Raw genomic sequence first — 27642 nt, forward strand, 5'->3', positions numbered from 1 at the left:
ACTGAAAACTATTTTGGTGGCCCATTTCGACCCACTACCACTTCCAAGTCTTTCTAGGCTCAAGTTTCGGACACGTCGACAATCTGATGATGAACAATTCAACGTTTTTCTGTGTGAGTTTTCATATTTATTTCACTTCATGTAAGTTATAACAATCAGTCTCCTCTTAAAACACCGAATAAAACTATCTGCTTCGTTGCAAGCTACGTCATTAGATCCCGCAATGAAAACAATGAGGTCCACCTTATTCATTCCAGCACAAATACTCTTGCACTCCTCTGTCACCCTATCAAACTTGGCCCCCGGCTTCATTATATGAAAAACACTGTGTTGACTCCTTGGCACGATTCCATCTGCCACCCGTCCTCCCAGACTAGCAGAGAAAACCCTGATCCTAACTGGCTTCAAATTGTAGCCCTCAACACCACAGTCTGAAGTATCAATAGAATTGGATTTATTGTTTGTAATATTAGACAAGTTATTAGATTTATTTAACCTTGAAAAAGGTTAAATAAATTTTCATTTCTGTGGATGAACATTAGCTCTAGACCATACGCTATACGCTCAGCCTCTTGACCCACATTTGGGCCTGGAGTTTCATCTCTGGTCTCTTGGGTTTTTCTTTTTGCCCCTCCGAAACTTTGCAGGGTCAAGAGCCTCACCTCTCCCAAGATGTTTTGCCTAAATGGCCGTCCTTCTTTAAGCAGTGGTGAGGTTTGCTCTCTCCACCCTGAAGCTCGTGACCAACGAGTTCTACTCCTGGCTTTTTTGTAGGTCCTTCGGCTGAAGGAGGAGTCGCCAAATTGCCTCTAGGGCACCCGGCACCCGGCGACCCTCGACTCAGCCTCTTGATTCGTGCCTGGAGTTTCACCCATCTCTGGTCTCTTGGGTTTTCGTTTTTGCCCCTCCAAAACTCTGCAGGGTCAAAAGCTTCACCTCTCCCAAGAAGTTTTGCCTGAATGGCCGCCCTTCTTTGAGTAGTGGTGGGTTTTGGCCTTTCAACCCACAAACTCGTGACCTACGTGAGTTCCACTCCTGGCTTTTTTGTAGGTCCTTCGGCTGAAGGAGGAGTCGCCAAATTGCCTCTAGGGCACCCGGTAACCCTCGACTCAGCCTCTTGACCTACATTCGTGCCTGGAGTTTCACCCATCTCTGGTCTCTTGGGTTTTTCTTTTTGCCCCTCCGAAACTGCCCCGATGGGGCAGATCCCGTGGGTTAGAAGGCAAGGCAACTTCTGGAGTTGCCTTGGGGTCCCTTTTAGTCGCCTCCTACGACAAGCAGGGATACTGTGGACTGAGGGTGAATTCTGGTTTTTAGACCCCCTGATTCGATTCGCTCAGATAAACTCGCAATATCCTCTTTTAGTTCCCCATTAATCACATTAACTGCATCCAAATTAACATATTTATTGAAAAAATCAGTAGGTGTTTCTGTATTAATGCTTTTATCCATTAAAATTCCACTCGAAACTACAGCTAAATTCTCACACAAGGGTGCATGAATCATTGGCAGTCTCTTTCCGACTGCAGCTCGAGAGTAAGACGTTGAACCTCCTCTACCAGTGCCGATTGGTTCTCTGTCAGCCACTGAATCCTACAAAACAACTCATCTTTGGATTGCAGGATAATGTCCTCAGTCTAGGAGCAAGCATCAAAACAAACTGGTTTTCACACTTTACTCATAGTCTACTTTGCCCAAGTACAGTTAGTTATCTTGTATGGCATAAATATTTCACACGAAGGTCATTATTGAAACTGCGCTCTGTCTTGGCAGAATACATTCTCCTGAACTTGTATGCAGCGTGTTCCCAACCTCGACTTCATAAGCATGCCTTGGTGTGCACTGCAACAAACTTTCAGTGATCAGCTATCACTAAAGCTGCCATATCTCACTTAATGCTCCTTCAATCTTGATAAATAAGGTATAAATCGATTTTCAATTATAAAGTTACTAAAAAAAATCAATTCTGTAGTTTTTTTGTAGAATCAACGGTTGTTTGGTTATTCAAGATATAAAATTCATAAGATCCGCCATTTTGTTTTATGAATTTGAAAAATTGTCATAATTTTTTGTAGCTCTGTCTTATTGTCATACATGTTTCACTTGTATATGTTCAGCCATTGTTGAGAAAAAAATAGTAAGTAAAAAAAACAAAATGGCGGCTGTGTGAGTAAATAAGGACTTTTGGACAGTTTAAAAATGGTGTCAATGAGCTCTTGAAGAGCTGGTTCATTAAATAAGTTACTGTGAGTGTCTTCTCATCCATCAATAATTATCATCATCTTGGATATCTACTTACCTTTTCCAGGTTGGTTTGATAGCGCAGATGGAGAGCCGTCCTATCCCAATCTATTGCAATGTAGGAACAAGCAGAACCGAACTCTTCTTCACTGCACTGGATTCTACAGCCTCTGCAGAAATTGAACCAAGGACACTTTGCACAGGATGTTCCATTTTTGTTAACAGCCTTCAATACGAATGGAAACTCGTAGCCCAAACTGTCATCGCTGGAAATAAATAATTTATATATGGGCTATTTAGCAAATTTTTACTAACACTTTTTCAAGTAAAATCTAGCTTCGAATTGTTTTATTTGTGAGACCTTCAAAATGTTAACGCGCAAGTTAACCTGGGTAATTCACAATCTTTCCTCTAATAACGGATGCGGCAGTGAACCGGGCGATTTGGCAACACTTGGTCTATATAGTTTTTGTGGTAGGGGAACGCAAATACCACCATCTTATAGTGCCTTATCATTTATGTATTATTCACCAGAAACTCCACAGAGAATACACGAGAAGTCACTTCATAGTGTCTAAGTCACAGTGTGGTCTGCAATCTGATCAAGAGAACAGGTAAATGAATATCTGGATGTGTGGCAGGTAGCACCATTTTCCATGTGTAATTTTATTATCATACACCATTTTATTTGAGACACATGTTTTGGTAGTCAGGATTAACATCTAATTAAGGTCTAATTAGTAAGTTCTCTTATATTTTAACATAGAACGAAGTATTCACTGTAACTAAATAATATAATTAATTTTTGTCCTCAAAAAATAAGTTAATTCTAATGTTTCAATTCTAAAAGTTATGCAGGCCTAGTGTTCTATGACTTAAGTAAAGCATATGATTTTGTAAGCCATGAAATTTATCTAAAAAAATTGTATCATCTAGGCGTGCATGGAAAGTCCCTCAAGCTGATGGAGTCGTATTTGAGTGAGCGTAAACAAACTGTCAATGTCAATAAAGAATTTTCCAAGCCTTGCCATGTACCTCAGGGAGTACCACAAGGTTTAATATTGGGACCATTGCTATTTCTTGTGAAGGTGAATGATGCAGGGTGCAGCACTGATTCAAGAATAGTTTGCTATGCAGAAGACACATCCATGCTCTCGACAGATTCTGACATTGACACTCTGAGAGGAAAGATGTCTACTTGTCAAGAACAAGTGAGCCTATGGTTCAGGGCAAATAACTTGCGCCTCAATAGTGAAAAGACACAAGAAATGATCCTAGGTTTGAGATAAGTGGAGAGGAATGTAAAGAGTGTGAAGATTCTTGGTATACACCTTGACCAAAGACTAACATGGGGCCCTCATATTGATTATGTATGTTCCAAGCTGAACCGAGTTTTGTATCTCCTACGTAGATTGAAGGAATGTGTTCCTAAAGATTACCTTGGGATGCCATACTTTGCTTTCTTTCAAAGTACTTTTTCGTATGGTCTCTCTCTATGGGGCTGTTTTCCTGATACTCATAAAATTCTACTGCTTCAAAAGAAGGCACTAAGAACTATTTCCGATGCTGACTACTTGGAGCACTGCAAGCCATTGTTCATCAATCAAGGATTAATGACTGTTTATAGCTTGTTTGTTTTCATGTTGGCTGTAACTAAAGAAATGTAAATGTATACATTTTTTATATGTAGGGAAAATATTCACCACTATAATACAAGAAATAGACAACACATTGATGTACCCTATACCCGACTTAATAGAGTTCAGAAAGTTCAAAATTAATTTCTTTGAAAATATTCAACAAGCTACCCTTCAATGTGAGAGCAATGACAATAAATGCTTTCAAGAATAGATTAAAGAAGCTTCAAACGAAAAATTCTCTTTATTCAATACCTGAATATTTTAATATGGATGAAGGGATATTTAACATTAATTTCTGAATATATGTTTAAATCTACTATTGACATTGTACTTGAAAGTAAAATTTGTATTATAGTGCATAGAATTTTAGGAATGTACAAGATTATTTGTTTAGATCTTAATTTATGGTTGACGTCTTCCAGTGTATATTGTGTATACTTAAAGCAATAAACTTTATTCTATTCTATTCAATATGGTCCTGACTCTTGACTTTGACACAGTGAAGACACTTTTCGTGAGGATGTTTTGCTTCCCAAAACGTGAATGGTAAAGCAGAGCCTACAAGATGGCAGTGGTAGCGTTCTCCTACCACAAAAAAAAATATAGACTATTAGTGTTTGCCAAATCTCCCGATTCACTCCTTCACTATAACACAACTGTCAGAGAAAATGTATAATTGTTCAAAAATTGGTGAAAAACCACAGTACTTTGCCTTTTTATACTGGGATGATTTATTTCACAAATTTTTATTTTCATTGAGTAAATCAAAAGACGAGGTGGATGCTATCAACATATTTTTTGGAAAGGAAATACAGACTATAAAAACGGAAATTCTTCAAAATTCAAGCTATAAATCAGGGATGTTTGAAAACCGATCAGTCTAATGCTGGAAAAGAGATGAGATACAACGTAATATTTTTCGGAGTTCAGGGAAAACCCTTTTTTCGAAATGAATGAGGAGATAATGAAAATATTCAAATACCTCGAACCGAAAATAGATGAGAGCTATATCAGTGACATTTGGAAGACAAATAGGAAAAAGTATAAATCACCAGTGGTTGTTAAAATGAACTCACTAGTTGTTCGAAATATTATCTTGAAAAATGAACATGCACTACAAGAAAGTTCACGGTTCGAACACATTGGAATTAAAAGAAGATCTAATCAAAGAGGTTCGAGAAACAAGAAAACTGCCGTTTCCATATCTTAGTGAAGGGCGTTGAAAGAATCGGGCATAGAGACTGTCTCTCTAGAGATATTGAGAGATTTGTACAAAAATGGTGATGTCTCTACCGAGCTTAAGTGAAAAGGAACATCAATAGGAGAAGAGATTTAAAACAGGGGTGCCCAATCACACTAATTAATTTCTGTTTGGAATAAGTTTTCAATGTTAACGAATTGGTTTGAATCTGAATGCAAACAAGACAAGAGTTATAACCAAATCCAGTGAGGAGAGGATTGAAGTCACTTCTGGGACGATAGGCTATTTGGATGAATATGTATTTAGTACCTGGGTCAACTGCTATCTTTCGAGAACCGAATAAGAAAGGGAATAAGTATTGGATCATAAGAGAAATATTGAAAGGAAATTTCTCGAATGAATTGAAAGTGTATATACATTGCTATTGTACGGTGCTCAAACTTAGACAATGGCAGCTGAACTTGTCAGAAGATTACAGACAAATCAGACAAAAATGTTAAGAAGTATAATCGGATTGCGACTGCAACAGAGAGTGAGAAACACGGACATTCTGAGAATGATTTATGTGAAGTATCTGCAGCGGGAAGCTCATCTAATCAAGTGGAGATGGGCTGGTCACGTGGTAAGGGTGGAAGCTGACAGATGGGCGAAGACATGCACGGAATGGATATCACGGGACAGGACCAGATGAAGGGGACCTCAAGCTCTCCGGTAGTGAAATGAATTGTCGCAACGAGTTGGAGATTTGTGGCTGACCGAAGGGGAGGACAGGGGAAGATGGACAAAAATCATTGACAGACTGAATCTGAAAGTGAAAAAATTGATTTTTGAAATGTAAAATACCACAACAACAGGACTTAGATGTGTTAGCTTAGAAACTTATTTCAAAATTTACAGAAACATATACAGAAAAGTTTTGAAAGCAGCAAAGAAAATGGCCGCCACTGCCTTCATAAATAAATCCTCAAATCAAGCTAGAGCCATCTGGAAATTAGTAAAATTCGAGTCGTCAAAGAACAATAATTCAACTTCAGAGACTTGCATTGCTGATGAAACAGGAAATATCAAAACCGGAAGAGAAGCTGCCAATATCCTGAATAATTATTTCATAAACACACCACTTAAAATTCAGAATGCACACTTAGAAAAGAATGGCATGGATGATTTTCTATCAGTATTTGAATTGCCGGTAACCAAAGAAATACAAAGTTTACAGATTTCGATACATTGAGCTGTGAAGAACTTAGAGGAATAATCAAATCACTAAAAAACAAGAAATCCTACGACTGTTACAACTTATCAATTACTTAGTTAAAAAATCAGCAGAACATATCCTCAAGCCACTAACATTTATATTCAATAGCTCCATGAAAGCGGGTTACGTACCATCTAAACTGAAATTATCGAAAATAATTCCTGTTTACAAAAGGCAATCAAGAGCTTCCTGAAAACCATAGACCTATCGCTAATACTCCGATATTTCTAAAAATCTTTGAATATGCCGTGCTGAGACGATTAAGAAAATACTTCAAACAAATAGACTTACTGTCCTCTAACCAATTTGGATTCCGGCCAGGCTACTCCACAAATGATGCTCTCTTCTCTTTTGTAGATGAGGCATTATCATCTGTTGATAAAAAATCCAAAGTGAATGGTTTGATGGCCGATCTCTCAAAGGCGTTCGACCTTATCAATGTAGAGATCATGTTAAAAAAGCTGCAATTGTATGGATTCGATGGCGCCGTGTTCGGATGGTTTTTTTCCTACCTCAACGAGAGGTATCAGCAGGTAGTCATTGACTCTCATACCCATGAGTACCATTCAGAATGGATGAAGACGAGAAGCGGGGTTCCCCAGGGGTCAGTACTGGGTCCCCTGCTTTTTATTATATATATTAATGACTTGCCATCATACCTTGAACCAGCTAAAAGTGTATTATATGCTGACGATGTGAGTATTCTACTGAAAAGCAGCAGTCAGTCCAATGTGGAATTGGAGAGTAAGACTGCCCTTATTAATTTAGAAAAATGGCTATCTGCTAACATGTTGTTGTTAAATACCAACAAAACTAAAGAAATTCCATTCCGAACTACCAGAGAAAATAATTTAAGTATCAGAGACTATAAAATAGAATCCGTGAACGATATAAAAGTTCTTGGAGTGGTGATTGACTCTGACCTTTCTTGGAGACCTCACCAAGAATACCTCAAAAACAAACTGAAATCAGCAATTTTCGTACTGAGAAATTTGAAAGCTATATTGGACTCCAGGGCTCTTAGAAGTGTTTATTTCGCACTGTTTCACTCACACCTGACCTACGGCATCATTTTTTGGGGAAATTCAAGCTGCGTAGTTGAGGTGTTCAGAATGCAGAAGTGGGCATTGAGAGTGATGATGGGAGAATCAATTCGAACAAGTTGTCGCCCCCTTTTCAAAAAACTTCAAATTCTCCCATTCCCAAGCCTATATATTTTCGAAACAATCTGCTTCATTAAGAAAAATATACATGAATTTAATACAGGCGGAACATTCCATCAATACCCAACAAGATATAGGAACAACCTAAGAGACGACACACACCAGACAACCATGTATGAGCGAGGTGTTAGGAGTTCGGGTATTCGGTTGTATAATTTATTACCAGCTCATATAAAGAAATGACTGGTACAAAATTCAGAGAACAATTAAAGAAGGAGCTGCTGTCCATATGCGCGTACTCAAATGAAGAGTTCAGAGAGTACTACGAGTGTCGAAATGGGGTTTAGAGAGAATAGAAAAAAATGTATTGACTTTTCATGTGCCTATTTATGTTCTAAACCACGAGCGTCGAGATAAGGTTTGGAGAGAAAAGAAAATATATTGACTTATCATTTATGTATTTATGTTCTGTATTTTATTGACTTACGACATTGACAAGTCCAAATACCCCTTTTATAGGAGGTCAGTGGATGAAAAATAATAATAATAATAATAATAATAATAATAATAATAATAATTGGATTTGTTGCCAAACATATAGAAGTGAAACAACAACACTTTAGGGTTACTTTATAAGACTTGTAGAGTAGAACGCCATTTTAATGAGTTTAATAGGTTGGTTAGTTAGTTGAAATTTAGTTATGCATATAAATAGACGTTGTATGAAAAGTAGAGCACGAATTTTATATTATTAAATACGCAGACGAAATTAATATATCATTCAGCAAATGAAAATAGTGTCTTAATGGGCCCGTTCTGTGTACATAGAATGTGGTAAATTGTCCGATTCACATTTCACCAGGTAAAAAGTTCCGCGTCCCATGGGAAGAATTTTGACAGATTCTGTACCAGAAACCAGTTCCAGTTCCAAGTTCCTGCCCCACAGTCGAAGCGTGGTAAATTGTTACAGTTCCAACTATCCGAGCTCTCATAAGTCGATTGAATTGTGTAGTCTGCTTGCTTCTATGCGCATGCGCTGATAGCTTGTGTTTCATAATATAGACATAGAATACATAACCAACAAAATTATGTTTGATAACAATTCGTTAAATGAACTTTTCTGTATAGAAAATTTGAGAGTAATGGAATGAAAGAAATGCACACTTTTCTAGACGGTGAGTTTGTAAAAAAGCCTTTCTTCATTCATGCAGCTAGTAAACTACACATTTTGGTGTAAATCATCTTTATAAGTGCGCGCCAAAAGCTTGAACCAACGATTTTGAAATGGCGTTCCATGGGAACATTTTGCACTAGTCACGTGATGGAACAATTTACGATTGGAACTGGAACAATTTACTGTACACAGAACGTACACGATGTGAATTTTAGACAATATTCTTTCTATTAAGTTAGAATGTTTTTCTTTACTCAATTTTCAGTATAAATTTATTATTAATCTTTATTTCTCTCTAAATACAGTGTTAACGTGACTTCTGTTTGAATGTTCTCGCTGTATATTGGATTTATTTCAGTGTAGCCACTTTAGACGGTTTCTCATCTATAAAATTGAGCACAAGCGAGCTACACGGGAATCGGCCGTCTGTTGCCTGCAGTTCCAGTGTTTGCAGAACTGACGATCAGAAAGTACCACTCTTGTATCGTGGGTTCAGAATTTGAGCTGTTCGGCTCAAATCTGCCTTTTAAATTCGTTTTCTAAGAATATTAGTAGAATATTCACAGGAGAAAATTCGTTCTCCAAAATAGTTTAAGAAATAGAAATAGAAATTTCTTTATTGACATAAGACATTTAACAAAATGTATGGTCAATCGTCACATATATATATATATATATATATATATATATATATATATATATATATATCCATACATACATACACATATACATATAAAGATATATACATATACACATACATATAATATTAAACAAAAAATTCAAAGCACAGAAACAATACGATTCTACAATACAAGGTAATTTACAAACCCATTTTCACAATTCATACATACGAAAATCAATTTCATAAAAATCAGCCACTGTATAAATGCATTCTTGCTGCAGGATAAATTTAACAGTTTTTTTGAAACTCATACAAGAAAGGCTTCTAATAGATAGTGGCAAGAAATTGTACAATTTTACTCCAATAAACAGCCAGCTTTTTTGTGATCGTGAATACCTGAGGTATTCAGTTCTTATGTTATTTCTGTGCCTCGTATTATGATTATGGACTTCAGTGCCAGTAGCCAAATCCCCTTTATACGTATGTATATAGAGAAGCAGGCTCATAACATAGACGGACGGCAGAGTCAACAGCTTAAGTTTTTTGAAAAGAGGCCTACAATGAGATCTTTGGTTTTCATTCATTATTATTCTTACTGCCCTTTTCTGAAGCCTAAAAATCTCAATGGACCTACTGCAATTTCCCCATACAATGATTCCATAAGACAACAATGAGAATATCTGAGCATAATAAACATTTAACAAAACGTCAACATCAACAACTCCACGCAATCTTCTTAACATATAAAGGCCTTTAGATGATTTCTTAATAGTGAAGTTATCACCGTTTAAATATTGTGGAGAAACTATTTACCAAACACAGTTTTTAATCTATACGAGTAAAAGTATACAAAGCCAAAATAATATCTCATCAGAAAAATAGGGCTTCAATACAAATTCAATATAATTAAATTTCGCTCTGTAAATAGCGAAGGAGAAAACCAGTATCTACAGCAAATGAGAAAATACTGTGCTCTCCTGAATCATATCCCCACCTTCAATAGGAGACTGCAAGGTACCCATTCAAGTAGTATTGCTACTTGGTTTATTTGATGAGTCAATTATTTCATTTCTGCATGTTGTGGCATTTGCGCGGGATTCCTGCAGAGATACTTCTTCCTTGTTCGCATTACAGTACACTTTTATCAGTTTCAAGTTTCATCTTTTTAGATTTTTCAAATTTATCTTCAGTGATTTGGTGTTGCATTAGATATTTATTTATAAGGAAGGGTCGGCTAAGCTATAGGAGTTTCCTTCCTAGATAGAAAAATTAAAAACAATAATTCTATTTCATTCCCATTGCAATACTATCAACATACACGAGTTCTACATTTTGACGAAATTATTAAAATTCCAAATAATGTGGGCTAGATTACAGTGATTCATCACAGTGGAAAAGCTTGATACTATACTTTAGGAATTTGCATGTAATTGACAATTTGATATGGAAACTTAACATAAAACGAATACCATCCAATTACACAATCCAAGGGGACCAAGACAAAGTGGTTCGTTACATTTTCGTTTTGGAACAACTATACAAGATCTTTAATAAACGACATTAACAGAGTTCAATTTAAATACATGTAAATATTACCAGTCCATCGCATGATTGAGAGGCATAGATTCGGATGGAGGAAGAGGTGTGACAAGTCTAGCCACTTGAATCCAAACCGCTTGGTAGAGATCCTGATGAGTGGTGGTTTCACTGCATGCCACTATGACGGGCAAGCCGAAAAGAACTGGTTTCACTTTCGTCGAAGACAAGAAATAGGTTTCTTGCCTCATCTGTAACAATATCATTTCGATTAAGACGGATCTATAATATATATTTGAAACTCAAATATTAAATAAAGCAGAATCATGCCCTTCAAAGATTCATTTAAAAATCATGAAACACTAACTTTACTTGTTTAGAATCCAAAAAATATTTCAATATAAATAGCATAAACAAATTGTATAGGATATACTATAGTAGTAAATCTCTCTATAAATAGTATTCATTACAAGATGCATGATACCTCCCTCGCGTTCGCTACCTTTCAGCCTGCCGCTCTGCTCTGCTTCCCACGCCACGCATCAACCAAATGAGTGGTTGACCCACCCGCCACCAGGGTGCGCCTCAGTCGCCGCCACCCGTTCCTGCGTTTCTATTGGCCGAGCACCGCCGGCCAATAGCAGCGCAGGTGAACTCGGGGACTGTGAATAAAAGGGGGCTACTCAGCTACCCTCGATAGCACTTGCTCACTAGCAGCCTTCCACTGAAGAGCCAGAAGAGACCACCAGCCGAGACCACTACCAGAGACCACTACCAGCCGAGACCACTACCAGCCGAGACCACTACCGAGACCAGGAGCAGAGCAGCGAGCAGGCCAATGAGGGAACCACGGCGAGACTAACCGCAACCTGAGGTGTCTTCCTTGTCTACTACCCAGCCGATGCCTAGGAGGAACCGAGCCGGCCGCCGAATCCAGAAGAGGAGGAGGCTGTTCGCCAGGTGGAGGAGAGGCTGAGGCTGTACACCGCCGCGCCAGCTGCGCCCCAAGACTTAGCGCCCCAGCCTAACAACTGGCGCGCGGTTCTGGATGCGCGGGTTGGGTGCCGAACCGACATCGGAGTGTGTGCAGCGGAAGCCTACGACCCTGCCTGCCCGGGGTTTGACTGAAGGCCCCTTCTAAACGAGGAAGTGGTCGAGGAGGTCCTCCCGGCGGAGATTCGGCACGACCTCTGGCTAGTAGATCACCCGGTTAACCCTCTCCGTAGCCAGGGTAAACCAGAGTGGAGACTGCGAACCATTGACTTGAGCCCCTGCCGGCCTGCTCTCGCACCAGACGGACCTGCCGGGACCCTCGCGCGGCGTGGTATCGCGCCAGTCGACGACTACTAAACATCTATCCTGCCTTGGTCCCTTTTAGGGCCACCAGCAACAATCTTGGTCCCTTTTCAGGGCCACCAGCAACAAACTTGGCCCTTTCAGGGCCACCAAAAGCCATTTTGTTTCAGACAGTGGTAACAAACCCCTCGCTCGACCCGACTGACTAGCCCAACTGATGAACGAGCCACACCTTCCGCCATATCAATTATTGGCCTGCCAACGTGGGGCCACTCACTGTATGGAGATACAGTAACCCGTTACCACTGTCAAAACTTTTTTTTTCAAACAAAATGTCAACCTAAATTTTCAACTAAATGTATGTCTTAAATTTTTCATCTAAATGTATGTCTTGAATTTTTCACACAAAAAAATTCAAACTTTTTTTCTTTCAACAAAATGTGTCTCTGAATCTTTCAATTCAGAATACCTGTCTAGGAACAGGCAATTTCCCAGTGGCGCCCATACCACCTGAACATGGTAGCGACTAGAACCGGAGCCGGAGACAGTGGAGACACGACCACTGAAGATTCGATGCAGTCAACCAGCCAGCACACCGAGTCTACATTCGCCGGCTGACCTGCACAGACCACCGGTCAAACCGACAGCAGCACGACGCAGCCGCCCGCTTCCACCAGCGAAACCGGGGCAACGCAGCCACCCGCCTTCACCAGCGAGCCCACTCGACCAACCACCCTGCAACCCAACGCGCTGACCGTCAACCTGCTTGCTCCACCGTCGACCTCTAGTCATGCCACTACCGCAACCAGCAACATGGCCAACTTACCGGCTCCAGCCGTCAGCTACACCGGCAACCTCAGCCAGCTGACCAGCATAGCGACCCTGCTACCGTTCTTCCGCGGCAAGCTCCATGAAGACCCCATCACCTTCATGCGACAGTGCACCGAGCTGCTACAGGGTCACCACATTCCCAGCTATACCTGGGTCATGCTTCTAAAAGCGCAACTACAAGACGACGCCGCCGCCTGGTGGAGAGACTACGGAGAATTCATCACCACCTGGGAACAGTTCCGTGACCGACTTCAGGCCCGTTTCTCGGGAGCCCATAAAATCGCAGCCGCTCACACGGAATTTTATGGCACCACCCACAAACCGAACCAGCCAGTGGAGCGATTCATCCGTCAGAAGCTCCAACTACAGCAGCGCTTAGGAACCAACCTGGCTGAAGACGAGGTGATCGCCCTGCTCATCGGTCAGCTGAGTTCCGAGCTTCACACCCTAGTTCGAGCTGCTCGTCCCACGAACTATGAAGAGCTGATCATGATCGCCAACGACCTGGAAACCGACATCAACAGTCGACCAAAATATAAGCCGCCTCAACCTATGGCACCCGCAGGACCACCCCATCGAGAGCCGCCGCCGAGGTTCAACTACAACCAGCTTCCTCAGTGTCATTACTGCCCGGCCAAGCATTTTCATCGCGACTGCCCAGAACTCGCGAAGAAACGGCAGGGAAACGGCTATACTGGAGAGACTCGGACTCCACCCCTCCAGCACGGAAAGTAGGAGTCCACTACACTAACGATGAGGTGCAAGACCCGCAGCGCCAGCCTCGCAGGTCACCACCCCAACTACAAGCGATAACCGTCACTGAACCGGCCAGCCAGTCATTCCTTGGTCACGCCACCGTGGATCCTGCCAGCGTCACCAAGCCTCCTTCCAACGTCACCGAAGACCCCTCGCTCATCTCGGCTGACGGGGACTCTCCACGGTACCTAGCAGCCGCACCTCCACGGGCTATCAAGAATGACCCAGTACCAGTCGTCACCCGGGTCACTGTCTCACAACAGCAACCGCGTCCGGCACACCCTTGCGCGTCAACCACCCAGCCGTCACTCATGACCGTCTCACTCACAACGGATCGATCGCCTACCCGTCACGCCACCGTAGACCCTGCTAGCGTCGCTAAGTCTCCTTCCAATGTCACCGAAGACCCCTTACTCTTCCCGGCTGACAGAGACTCTCCACAGCACCCAGCAGCCGCGCCTCTACTGGCCCGCGAGAGGACAGCATCACCAGCCGACGATGAGCGTGTCATCGACCACCAGCCTGGGGAGGAACATGCAACTGTGACCCACACGCACCCGCCACCTACCGGGATCGCTGTCATGGACGGAGTCACCAACACTGCCCTCGCCGCAGTCGACGACCAGGTCACCAACGCTGACCCAGCCGCATTCAGCCACCAGGTCACCAACACTGCCCCAGCCGCAGTCAGCCACCAGGTCACCAACACTGACCCAGCCGCCGTCAACCAGCCGGTCACCAACACTGCCCCAGCCGCAGTCAGCCACCAGGTCACCAACACTGCCCTGGCCGCAGTCACCGACAAGGTCACCAACACTGCCGCCCCAGTAGTCAACAACCACATCACCAGCCCTCCGCCCAGCCAAGCACCGAACCTAGCTGTGATCCAGATAGACGGACAGACTCTACCCCGGATCCCTGTCATCCTCGCGGGTAAACAACTACACGCTCTACTCGATTCAGCCGCAACGCACAACTTTGTGAGAGCTGCCCACCTCGACCACGGTACACGGATCCAACCGCTGAAGCTACCTGTACTGCTGGCCAACCGTCCCACTAGCTGCGAAACGGCCATACAAGGACATCTGAAACAACAGATCCAACAGCACATTCAAAATATTCCCTTCCTAGGTCTACCTGACCTACGCAAAGACATCATCTTGGGACGACCATGGTTTCGGGAGAATAAGGCAGTGCTTGACTTTGAGCAAGACAGGCTAATCTACGGCAAGACGCAGCAAGATACGATCTTCTGGATAGCACAACCACCAGTCTCAGTAGATGCCACCCTCCATCACCACGGCCGCCACCATGACAATTCAACTCAACAGCTCAGAAATACGCAGCCAGCGGCCTTACCGATACTCACGGGAGAAACTGCAAATTATCGAGTCCGAAGTTGCCGCCCTCAAGGAACGCAACCTGGTAGAAGCCAGTGATTCGCCTTACAACTCTCCAATTGTCGTTGTCCCCAAGAAGGACGGCACATCACGGTTCTGCATCGATTACCGATGGCTGAATTCCATCACCGTTCCAACCACGGCACCGCAGATGACCCTACAGGACGTCATTCGAAGCCTGGGAACTTCAAAAATATTCAGCTCACTCGACCTACGGATGGGATACTGGCAGGTACCACTCGCACCCCAGTCTCGACCTTACATGGCCTTCACCACTCCCTATGGCGAACAGCTACAATTTAGGGTCATGCCTTTCGGCCTACGAAATGCACCCAGCTGCTTCCAATCCATGATGAACAAGGTACTGAGTGGATACGTCGACAAGTTCTGCTACGCTTATCTTGACGACATCATTGTGTACTCGGATACCTGGGAAGAACACTTACTCCACTTAGCCAAAGTGTTTGAACGGTTAAATCTATACAATCTCTCTGTCTCAGCAGCAAAATGCCAGATCAGCCGCAAGCAACTTGAATACCTCGGTCACATAATCACCTCCGAGGGCAACCAAGCAAAACCGCAGGCTATCCTAGCTGTGACTTCTGCCCAACCACCCACCACCAGAAAGAAACTGCGAGAATTTCTCGGAGTAGTCGGCTGGATACGAGAATTTTTACCCAACGCCGCTGACGTTTGTGCGCCTCTGTCTGAGCTACTTAGCACGAAGACGCGATGGAAATGGTCACCAACAGAAGAGACAGCTTTCCGCCGCCTACAAGCATTGACTGCCAACATCCAACCACTCTGTCGACCAGATTTCTCCAAGACCTCCATCCTACAGACAGACGCCAGCAAGGTCGGTATAGGGGCTGTCCTATACCAAGAAATCAACAATGACCGTAAGGTGATCGCATACGCCAGTGCCAAGCTGAACCACACGGAACAACAGTATCACAGTAACGAACAAGAGTGCCTTGCGGTTGTCTGGGCAATAAAGCGATATCGCCCTTACCTGGAAGGCAGGCCATTCATACTCCGTACCGACAATAAGGTGATTACCTGGTTACAAACTGCAAAGGACAGCCGCGCCAAACTCACTCGATGGGCCCTGCTCCTACAAGAATTTGACTTCACCCTAGAACACTGCCCGGGTAAAGAGAATCAGTTCGCCGACGCACTGTCACGGCAACCTGACAACGAAAAAGTTGAGGAGACCAGTCAACAACTAGAACTAAGCCTCCCGACATCCTGCCAGTCACCAGTGAACCCGCTACACTAGCAAGCATCGCAACCGAAACTGAACTGTTAGAAGAGATTCGGAAAGCATAGGCCACAGACGACCAGATCAACGCGCAGGTGCAATGATGGATGGAGATCGAACCCCGACCGTTGGAGGATCAACCGGGAACTGATCAAGTATTCCTCACCAGTTACCGCCTACACAACCGACTCTGGGAGAAGAAGACACGCGACAGTTGGCGAATAGTCATACCGCCCAACTTTCGCACCCGGCTACTGTTCCGCTATCACGACGATGATCTAATGGGACATCCAGGCTAAGCCGAAACCTACCGAAACATCGCTACATACTACACTTGGCCCCGTATGAAGGCGCAGATAACCGCGTACGTACAAAATTGCCTGCTGTGTAGCTGCTCAAAAGCGTACAATCATAAAGTGTGGAATCACGAACCTACGCAACGACCGCGACGGTCTACTAGACCATGGGAAACCGTATGTCTCGATCTGATGGGCCCCTACCCACTCTCCAAGCAAAGAAATCAATTCATATTGGTCATCACTGATTCTTTCTCCAGGTGGATAGAAGCCTACCCGCTGCCTCACGGCGACGCCAACACGATTGGCCGCACGATGGATACGCACCTGTTTCCCAGATGGGGATACCCAAAAATCCTACTCTCCGACAATGGCACTCAGTTTACGGGGAAACTATGGAACAAACTCTGCCTCAAATGGGGAGTCTTACACTACACCATGCCAATTTATCACCCCCGAGCCAACCCTACCGAGAGAAGGAACCAGGAACTCAAGAAGGGACTACGGATCCGCCTACAAGAACAACACCAAGAATGGGAGAACCAACTACCATCCGTGCTATTCACCCTGCGAAATCGACAGAACACGGCAACAAGATACAGCCCCAGTCAAATCCTGTTTGGCCAAACCCTTCCACGGCCAGGGGAATGGAGCCACTGGCCCGAAAATCAACTCGAACCGCACAAAGACCATATTAACCAGCGTCTACACACGCTAACCGCAATCCAACGCGAAGCCGTGTTGAACCAAGAAAATTATCTCAATAGGAAGGGAGACCCGATAGCCAAGACACAGCCTCGTTACCAGATCGGCGACCAGGTGCTCACACGGAATCATCAACTCTCAAACAAGGCTCAGAAATTCCACGCGGGCCTAGCACCCAGATGGAAGGGACCATATACGGTCGCCCACAACCAAGGAGCTGTCTACTGGATCACCCGTGACAACGAGACCATCAAGGTGTACAAGACTCAACTATGCCCGGCTCCAACCACCGACCAGCAACATCTCTTGGAATAACAACCCACCTGTTGGGGGAGACCCTTCTGGTCTTATTTCTGTAATTATTGACCACAACCCACCTGTTGGGGGAGACCCTTCTGGTCTCACTTCTGTAAAATTATCGCCCAATGGCACTTTTGTATATTTTGTAAACATTGTATCTTGTTTTTTGCAATCAATAAATTCTCGCCGTGGCTACCTCAAACGGGGGGGGGGGAATTGATACCTCCCTCGCGTTTGCTACCTTTCAGCCTGCCGCTCTGCTACCCACGCCACGCATCAACCAAATGAGTGGTTGACCCACCCGCCACCAGGGTGCGCCTCAGTCGCCGCCACCCGTTCCTGCGTTTCTATTGGCCGAGCACCGCCGGCCAATAGCAGCGCAGGTGAACTCGGGGACTGTGAATAAAAGGGGGCTACTCAGCTACCCTCGATAGCACTTGCTCACTAGCAGCCTTCCACTGAAGAGCCAGAAGAGACCACCAGCCAAGACCACTACCAGAGACTACTACCAGCCGAGACCACTACCGAGACCAGGAGCAGAGCAGCAAGCAGGCCAATGAGGGAACCACGGCGAGACTAACCGCAACCTGAGGTGTCTTCCTTGTCTACTACCCAGCCGATGCCTAGGAGGAACCGAGCCGGCCGCCGAATCCAGAAGAGGAGGAGGCTGTTCGCCAGGTGGAGGAGAGGCTGAGGCTGTACACCGCCGCGCCAGCTGCGCCCCAAGACTTAGCGCCCCAGCTTAACAACTGGCGCGCGGTTCTGGATGCGCGGGTTGGGTGCCGAACCGACATCGGAGTGTGTGCAGTGGAAGCCTACGACCCTACCTGCCCGGGGTTTGACCGAAGGCCCCTTCTAAACGAGGAAGTGGTCGAGGAGGTCCTCCCGGCGGAGATTCGGCACGACCTCTGGCTAGTAGATCACCCGGTCAACCCTCTCCGTAGCCCGGGTAAACCAGAGTGGAGACTGCGAACCATTGACTTGAGCCCCTGCCGGCCTGCTCTCGCACCAGACGGACCTGCCGGGACTCTCGCGCGGCGTGGTATCGCGCCAGTCGACGACTACTAAACATCTAGCCTGCCTTGGTCCCTTTTAGGGCCACCAGCAACAATCTTGGTCCCTTTTCAGGGCCACCAACAACAAACTTGGCCCTTTTTTGAATCAACAATAACTGACCACTTCACCACAATTCTAGGAGTGCAACATATTTCGAGAAATAGTGCAAATGAAACTGGAACACATGAAATAAACGAGAAAATAGACATTAATAGCTTGAAGAATGAACTACTGAATGAGGAGTGGATTCATGTTTTAGAAGATAATAATCCAGATACATCTTATGACACCTTCTTATCAACTCTGAGACAACATATACAAAATAATATCAAGCAGCATCGGCGGCAGAAGAAGTACAAACCCATCAAACCATGGATCACCAGAGGTATAGTAGCAGCAATAAGAACCAGAAATCTACTCAACAAAAGAAGAAAGGAAGACCCAAACAACATTAACTTAACCAACTTCTATCGTCGGTATAGGAATACACTCACAGCTTTAATTCATGAAACAAAGGACCAATACTATAGAGAGAAATTGTATGAAGCTGGAAAGGATAATAAAAAAATGTGGAAAGTAATCAAAGATGCTACTGACTCTAAATCAAAAACAAAAATGAAATTTTTAGCCTTTTCTCTGACAGAACGGACGAGACCACCGGATTCTTCAATAATCCTGCATCACTGTGGAAGCACCAACAACCCGTGTGATTGCCCTTCAATTCAACAAGTCAATGAAATAAAATATTTAGGAACAATAGTGGACAACAAATTCAAATGGGACAAGCACATTAATCTATCAATTACCCGGATCAGGAAGCTTCTCTACAAATTCTATCAACTCCGTAAAATCCTCAACTATGAGACATTAAAAACTGTTTTTTTTTCTTTAGTGCAATCAATTTTAAGATACGTCATAATTATCTGGGGAGCTACGAATTTTACACATGTTGAACCTCTCTATAAACTTCAAAAACGAATACTAAAAATAATAGGCTTCAAGGAGAATCAATTCCCCACGAACATTCTTTTCAAGGACAGTAAAGTACTGAGTGTAAGACAACTCTACATCCAGGCTATCATTACGCGAATGAGGAGAAACAACGAACACATAAGACTGGCAGATCACAACCATCAAACAAGGCAGAGAAACACGTATTCAATAGTACCAAGGATGAACACTACATTTGGGCAAAGAAACTACACATATTTGGGACCAAAAATTTATAATTCAATACCAAGTTACATTCTTATTCTAAGAATTCAATAGACACAGGTTCAAGAAAAGTTTATTTTCCTGGTTGGTTGATATTGGAGTGGAAAATTGTGAAAATTTAGTTAGACTGTAAATATTGAAACTATTTATTCTTCATTCCACTCTTTACTGTTTTTCATTTTTCTAAAAATAACCTTTCTTATTATTATCCTTAATAGAACATTAATATTTATTTACTAATTCCATAATTTTGTTTGTTTGTATTATACATTTTTACTAATTTTATTATAAAAAACTTTAATCCCATATCAGTGAATGAAGTTTGTAAATAGTAATTATTACACGCAATAAGCAACTAATTACTTATACCCCAACACATATAATATATAGTGGGGTGTATATTTATTCATTGAAATTATCATTTATTCATTGTTGAAACACCGCTGATTTATGTAGTTATATTACAATACTATATTATCAATATTCTAATGTTGCATTCAATCTTCATTGTAATTAATAAGTTTTCATAATATGTGAAATTTGTTGCATAATTGGCTGTTGTACTGTAATTTATTGTAGATTCGTGTATGAACCAGAATGTATTGTAACTTACTTGAATAAATAAATTTGAATTTGAATTTGAATTTGAATTTGAATTTCAGGGCCACCAAAAGCCATTTTGTTTCAGACAGTGGTAACAAACCCCTCGCTCGACCCGACTGACTAGCCCAACTGATGAACGAGCCACACCTTCCGCCATATCATGCATAAATAAATATCAAATAAATCAACATTAAGCAAAATATCGAAAGTTGTTGAGTATTGAATCAGTCTCATTCTAAGTCTTGCAAGTAGGCGTACATACCAGTTTCCTATGAACTGCAATCAGATGCCCGGCTTGATGGTATGGAATGTCAGAAAGACTGGAGCTGCTTGCGCTGCAATTACCGCTATCCGTATGACCCAGGGAAGGCGGGGGAGTTCTCTCCATTATTTCGAACGTTTCTGATTCCGATTTTCCATCCATATTTGGACTCTAGAACAGTGGAACGTTTTTCGTAGAGATTCGGACATCATACTAAAAGACACTACACTCAACTGAATGTAGATGCACTGGACTACGCGCCAAAATCAAATGAATCAGAAAACATAGAAAAAGTTGAGTTCTGGAACAGAAGCATGGCTTACTTCTAAAGATCCTGAGTTTTGTACGCACTTTAATGAATATATGTCAACTGAATTATTGTTCTCTAATGTTATAACCTGATAACGTCTTAAATAAATACATATGTTGCCAACCAATTATTCGGGATAGCCAATTTTATCTATAAACTATTGTAATCGGAACAGATATTTTCCATCTAGGTTGCTTGCACATCACTTGTGCAGAACTTAAGCATAATTTTCAGTGTTATAATTCTCCAGCTAACAAAATATGAACACTCACAACAGAAGAATAAGAGAGGATTTCACCAGGAGCTACACGCGCCGTTAGATGTACGGTAGTATGAACTGCATTTAGCCAGTATCTCTCACAAAATCGGATTCCACCACACGCCCTTAGAGCTACTTTTGACTAACTTGTCGATCATGAATCAACCGCCCAATTTTGGCAAGTTGACTTCGGTAATCTTTCGTTGTTTACTGTTGAGTCGAAAGTTGGCTGTCGTATGTTTTTAATTTTATTAGAGCTTTTCCCAGATGTGGGTCGATATGATTAATAATTATATTATTCAGGAGCATATTTGAATTTGGTATCAATTATGGTATTTGGGAACAAATTTTTTATCTATTGTAATTGATGACACGAAAACATACAGAGTTGTTGAAAACAACAGAGATTTTGAATGGGAAGGTTATATGATTCATGATTTCGAGACTGTCATGTCTGTCCATTACTGTTCTGTCATAAAATTTTTGTGTGCCATTTTGAATCCAACTTCATTTTTTTTAGATGGGAAGGTGTATTTATGATACATGATTTCTATACAGAATTTCAAGAGAAAATGAATGGCGAAAACCGCAAATCGATATCTCAAACCGTTACAAAGTTATTCACATTTAAAGATACTAAATAAGTACAAAGAAAGTCGAAACTATCAAATTTCACTCTTTCAAGTGTAACTAAACACTTATAGTAACATTCACTCACATATTCAACACTTTCAACAGAAAAGGTTGATCTGTCAGATTTTTAATGAACTCATTCTATCATTTTTGTATGCTTTATTGGTATCTTTGAATGTGAATATGATATTAATGTGAGACCAGGTATTTGCACTTCGTCAGACCATTGAAAGATGCTATGGAATAGACCTGAATATGTTATTCATAGACTTCAAACAAGCCTTTGACAGCATCAGTAAAGTGAAGGTGCTAGACACAATGGAGGAGTATGAATGCCCCGGAAACTGATTAGACTGGTGAAGGTGACACTCTCTCAAAGTGTAGGTGTTGTACTGATTAATGGAAGAATGAGTATGGAATTCATGGTGGACAGTGCAATTGGACAGGACCATAATGCGCAGAACTATGCAGATGACATAGTTATAGTTGCTAGGAGTGAACGGGTATTCAAAGAAACCTTTCTGGTCAGAGAGTGAACCAAGGAAGAACAAAATACATGAAGATGAAAAATATATCTATATAGAGAAGTCATCTAAGAAAGCTGGGTATTGGAGAGTATTCCTTTGAAGATGTTGAAAGGTTTAATTACTTTGGCGCAGAGGCCAACCAAGAAAATAGAATATCCCCAGAAATAAAAAGAAGGATAATGCTTGGCAACAAAGCATTTATTGTCAATATGCAATTAATAAGATCAAGAGCTATTTAAAGAGAAACAAAAAACGTTAAAACAAAAAACAATTATACAGGGTTGATGAAAATCAAGGAAATAGCTAAATATTTCTTTTACTAGGATAATTTCACAGTAGATTTCAATGGGGATCCTATTTGAATTGAAAGTTTACTGTTCTGTCATTATACAATTTTTGTGTGCCATTTTGAATCCAACTTCATTTTTTTAGATGGGAAGGTGTATTTATGATACATGATTTCTATACAGAATTTCAAGAGAAGATGAGTGGCGAAAACCGCACAATATATCAAACTTTTACAAAGCTATTCACATTCTTACTAAATTATACCGGCGCTAAAGTCCATTATGAACCTTCGCCTCCTCCACAATATTTGCCACCAGTCATTTCTTGTCTGGGCTAACACTCCACTGCATCACTTCAATCACACGCAGGTCGTACTCCACCTCCCTCCATCACTTCCATCACATGCAGATCCTCCTGTACCCTCAGCCAGCTCCTTCTCGGCCTTCCTCTTCTTCTTGCGCTGTAGAAGACTTCTCGCATGAGCTTCTGCTGGGCTCTCTCCTGTGGCATCCTCTGGACATGTCCCTGCCAACTTAATCTTATTGACTTCACGAATCCTCCAAATCTCTCCTTCATTTCTGGGACCATAAATTCTTCTTAGCACCTTCCTTTCATATTCTTTCAATGCATGAGTGTTCGCTGCATTCGGAGTCCATGTTTCACAGCCATATTTCACGACAGGTCTTATCAACGTTTAATACATTTTATCGTCTATTACGTGGTTGATTAAACAGTATTTTCCAATTTAAGACTATCCAATTAGTATTTTAATTAATTCTTATTTCAAATGAAGTCTACTGAATTTTAGTCACACTATTTTCCAGAGTACTAAACTCAAACAAAAACTTATCATATTGATAAGTGAAATTCTTACCTCTAAATCACTAGTAGCTACCGGGAACATGTTATTTGGATTATCTGGTTGAGCACCACCCCAAACACTGCCTGTAAAATAATTAGCCCAACAATAATATCATTGACAAATAATTTGACATGTATATTTAAAGTAGCATTAGCCGATTCAGCCGTAGATGACTCAGCATTATGTCAATTATTCAAATAATTTATTCTCAATCCAATCATTACAAAGAAAATACATACGAATATAAGCTCAACTGACAGAGTAAAAATAATGTTTCAAAAAAAGGATGTAAACAATTGAGTGGAAAGAGACATTACACACAAGAAATATAGCCCAGAGTCTGAGCATGGGCATGACTTTTAGACTATAATAATATCCTATGAATTATATGAAAAAACCGAATAATTATTATACACTAAGTCAAAATTGACCAAAATAAAAACAGATGATCTACAACAAACATACAGCAAAGCAACAAAATAATGATACAGCCATTTTTGACCAATTTCACTTTAATCATAACATAATGGTATATACAATAAGGCGAAATGGATAAAGTATTATATTGAATGAAATATAATTACCACAATATCAACTTCTCAACTACACAAAAAAAGTATACCTCAAATAATTGAATGGCATTCATTCTATAGGGAGGTCCTCGTTATAATGGCAATGAAGAAAAATAGGAGAACAACGTTGCCGATCCTCTGTCTTGTCAATGCCTTCTATAGACGGTAGCTGATACAGCTTTACTGGTGTAATATGAACTGTTATTCTCGTTTAAAATACTAAATTATATTTTTCAATAATTACATAATGAATTTTCATAATTGAGATGAAATATATTCTCAATTGATAATTAATTCTACATTTTAAAAAGACGATCTGGCAACAGAGCAAAGCGGGAAAGAGATAGCGCTATCCGCTTTGTTGAATGATAGACAAGGATAGCAATACCATTGCTAAACAGACACTGCCATTATAACGTGGACCTCACTATAGAGACTGAATTTGGTTCAATTTTCTAGAGCTTATTCCTGATATAGTTTATCAATTGTTTCAAAACGGCATAGACAACACCGCCAATGGAAATGCGAGAAAATCAACGGCACTTTTGGAGAATAGTAAACAATTGGATGAGACAACAACTGTCTGTCAATCTGTCTATTTCAATGTATTATACTATATTAAACATTTTCCTAATACTTACCGGTGACTATTTGAGGAAGGATAGATCTTTGGATTGCAGTAAATGTTTGAGCCTCTCTTTGAGATTTGACAGAGTTTATTGATAGACGCTCCTCGTCACTAAGGAATGAATAGCAAGGCAGTTCATAGGCATACAGTGATTCTGAGCAACCAGTCTGGTCTTTCAGTTTACTATCATCCGAAAGTGTAGTCTGCAATATTCAAAATTCATGACGAATGTGAATAGCTTACATTAGAGGTAGGTCGTATAATTGCATTATCATAAACAAGTTCAAACTCACAAGACATAGTTCAAACTCAGATGCACAACATATTTTGTTCGTGATTTTTGTACAAGTATGAGAATTTTCATTAGTTATTTAAATTAAGCCAGTTTAGCTGAATAAGGTGTTGCACCCTTCAGTCTACAAGGTTCGAATCCCGGTGACATGGAAGTTTGATTATCTCATCAAATCACCCTCGCACTTTCCATTACCCACGCAAAAACAAAAATTAAGCTCATGTGAGCGACATCTGCAATAAAATAATTATTATAGTAATAATAACAAAATGTATGCTATTATATTTTTGTTTATTCCATTAGTCACGTCATTTGATAGAATGCCGCTCAATCTAGCTTAGGTCTACTCAAATCAGTTTTGTAAGTTCAGTTTTATACTTTACATACCGGTATATGAATATCAATTTCAAATAAAACGATACGAAATTGTCACAATCGCTTATTTATGAGGGTAATTTGTTTACAACCTCCGATCTCATGTAATAAGACACAGTCTAGCGGTAGGGGGGCAACTTTCACAGAGCTGTTCAGCTCTGTTATAGTACAGAGCTGAAGAGCTCTGTGAATATAGCACTGAGCTAAACAGCTCTGTGAATATAGCACTGAGCTGAAGAACTCTGTGAATATAGCACTGAGCTGAACAGCTCTGTGAATATAGCACTGAGCTAAACAGCTCTGTGAATATAGCACTGAGCTGAAGAACTCTGTGAATATATCACTGAGCTGAACAGCTCTGTGAATATAGCACTGAGCTGAAAAGCTCAACCTTGAATATATTATCGTCCCCACCAGATGCCCTGTGATCGGTGCGGCCAGATCGTCAACTGTTGTCGAGAAACATGGCCGTTGCACTTGAATCTGCCGCCTAGTGATAGTTACGTAGTTCTATTAGCTTTTGCAAGCAACATACAATAGTTTGGCATAGATCTATCAGGAAAACCTAAAAGTTTAGGCAGGAAATGATGTGAGTGATGTTGTGTTTGAAATGAGAAACGTCAGTTGAAATGACTTCCGAAATCGTCGTGATGCATGAAAACTTGGACTCACAGTGCTGGTGCAACCAAACAGCTTCTCCAACAAATCAAATGGGATAATTTTGATCACCCAACATACAACCCTGACTTAGCCACTAGTAATTTATACCTTTTCGCCAAACTCAAGACATGCCTTTGAGGGCAGAGCTTCCTAATTCACGATGTGTACCAAAACAACGTCATAGCCCACTTGAACTCACTTTGACGGTAGCATTTTAATAAGAGGGTTTTGATAGGCTGATCTACTGGTATGAAAACTGCCTCATTAACGGACATTAACGGCAATTATGTTACAGAATAATAAAAAATATAAGTAGCTTTTGGTGACAATATTATTCTTCTATATACACTCGTCTTTTATTTATGACCAATCGGAGGTTGAAAGAAAATGTCCCTCGTATTTATTGAAAAACTTGTAAGTGAATAATTAAGCAGTTTTCAGTCATTTTATTTCATACGAGCAGATGTAAACCGCGGTCCACAGGGGTCTGTGAGAAACACAAATAGATTGAATGATATTTTTCAAGTTCCATGCTTAAAATTAGAAGTGGGTCTATTATATTATTAAATTTACTTGAAAATTTACGTGAAATTCATTATTGGTAGAGTTTAGTATAAAATCATTTTTTGTCACAATGCATTGTTTACCATATAACACTGTTGTACACGAATGGATTTAGGGTTTCAATTAAGAATTTCGGCCACTAATACGCCTTCTGATAACGAACAAACGATTCAATAAACATTACTTGTCCTTAGTGCGAGGACAAAGCAGAGTGGCCATGATCACTCAAACTAACATGGCATCAGCTTCAAACTTCTCTAAAATTAGTCACTAACATACAAAGCGTTAGTCTTAAACACAGAACGACGATACTGCTGAGTGCCGAGATAAAAAAATATTATAAAAGCATTTTCGATATATTTTTCTGGATATTCAATTTTTACTCTTAATAATTTTCACACTATTAATTTACATACATCAACTAGTATAAATATCCAATTGAAACTTGAAACTTTAAATCACCTTGATTTCTCCGTCAGCAACCTTGACCAATTTCAATAAAGAAGCTGGAATGCCGCTTAATGAAGATAGCTGATTCTTCAGGACAGTACAAGTAGCATCGACATTCAACCTTAACCCATACTGAATTGGTACTGATCCATTCAAACGAATAACTGTAAAAATGCAATCAATTCATATTCAGTTTAGATTACTGTTTCCTAGTTTTCAACTTGTATTATTAAGAAAAAAAAAACAATCGATCCGAATTGAAAGAGTAAATTTCACTTCATCTGGATATGAAAGATACATCTTGCTAGAATAAAACGATTAGTAGAACAAAGTAATAATATCACTTTAACATTACATGAATTGATACTTCATTTATGTATACTGTATAAGGATTATAATGTAAAACGTG

At 41.0% G+C, this 27642-nt stretch overlaps 1 protein-coding gene across 5 annotated transcripts in view; it reads right to left on the minus strand.

Moving 5' to 3' along the window:
- The window catches only part of LOC111064485 (ubiquitin carboxyl-terminal hydrolase 32), a 236805-nt gene that overhangs the window by 68498 nt on the left and 140665 nt on the right, over positions 1–27642 (minus strand). For all 5 annotated transcript variants that reach the window (XM_039443337.1, XM_039443336.1, XM_039443335.1 and 2 more), the window contains 6 exons: positions 27246–27397; positions 24906–25095; positions 23705–23775; positions 20814–20984; positions 10893–11083; positions 2300–2507 (listed from right to left, as the gene is read on the minus strand). In XM_039443337.1, the coding sequence (XP_039299271.1) occupies positions 2300–2507; positions 10893–11083; positions 20814–20984; positions 23705–23775; positions 24906–25095; positions 27246–27397 (983 nt within the window). The remainder of the gene's footprint in view (positions 1–2299; positions 2508–10892; positions 11084–20813; positions 20985–23704; positions 23776–24905; positions 25096–27245; positions 27398–27642) is intronic.

This window comes from Nilaparvata lugens, chromosome X (genome assembly GCF_014356525.2).
Source record: "Nilaparvata lugens isolate BPH chromosome X, ASM1435652v1, whole genome shotgun sequence".
NCBI lineage: Eukaryota > Metazoa > Arthropoda > Insecta > Hemiptera > Delphacidae > Nilaparvata > Nilaparvata lugens.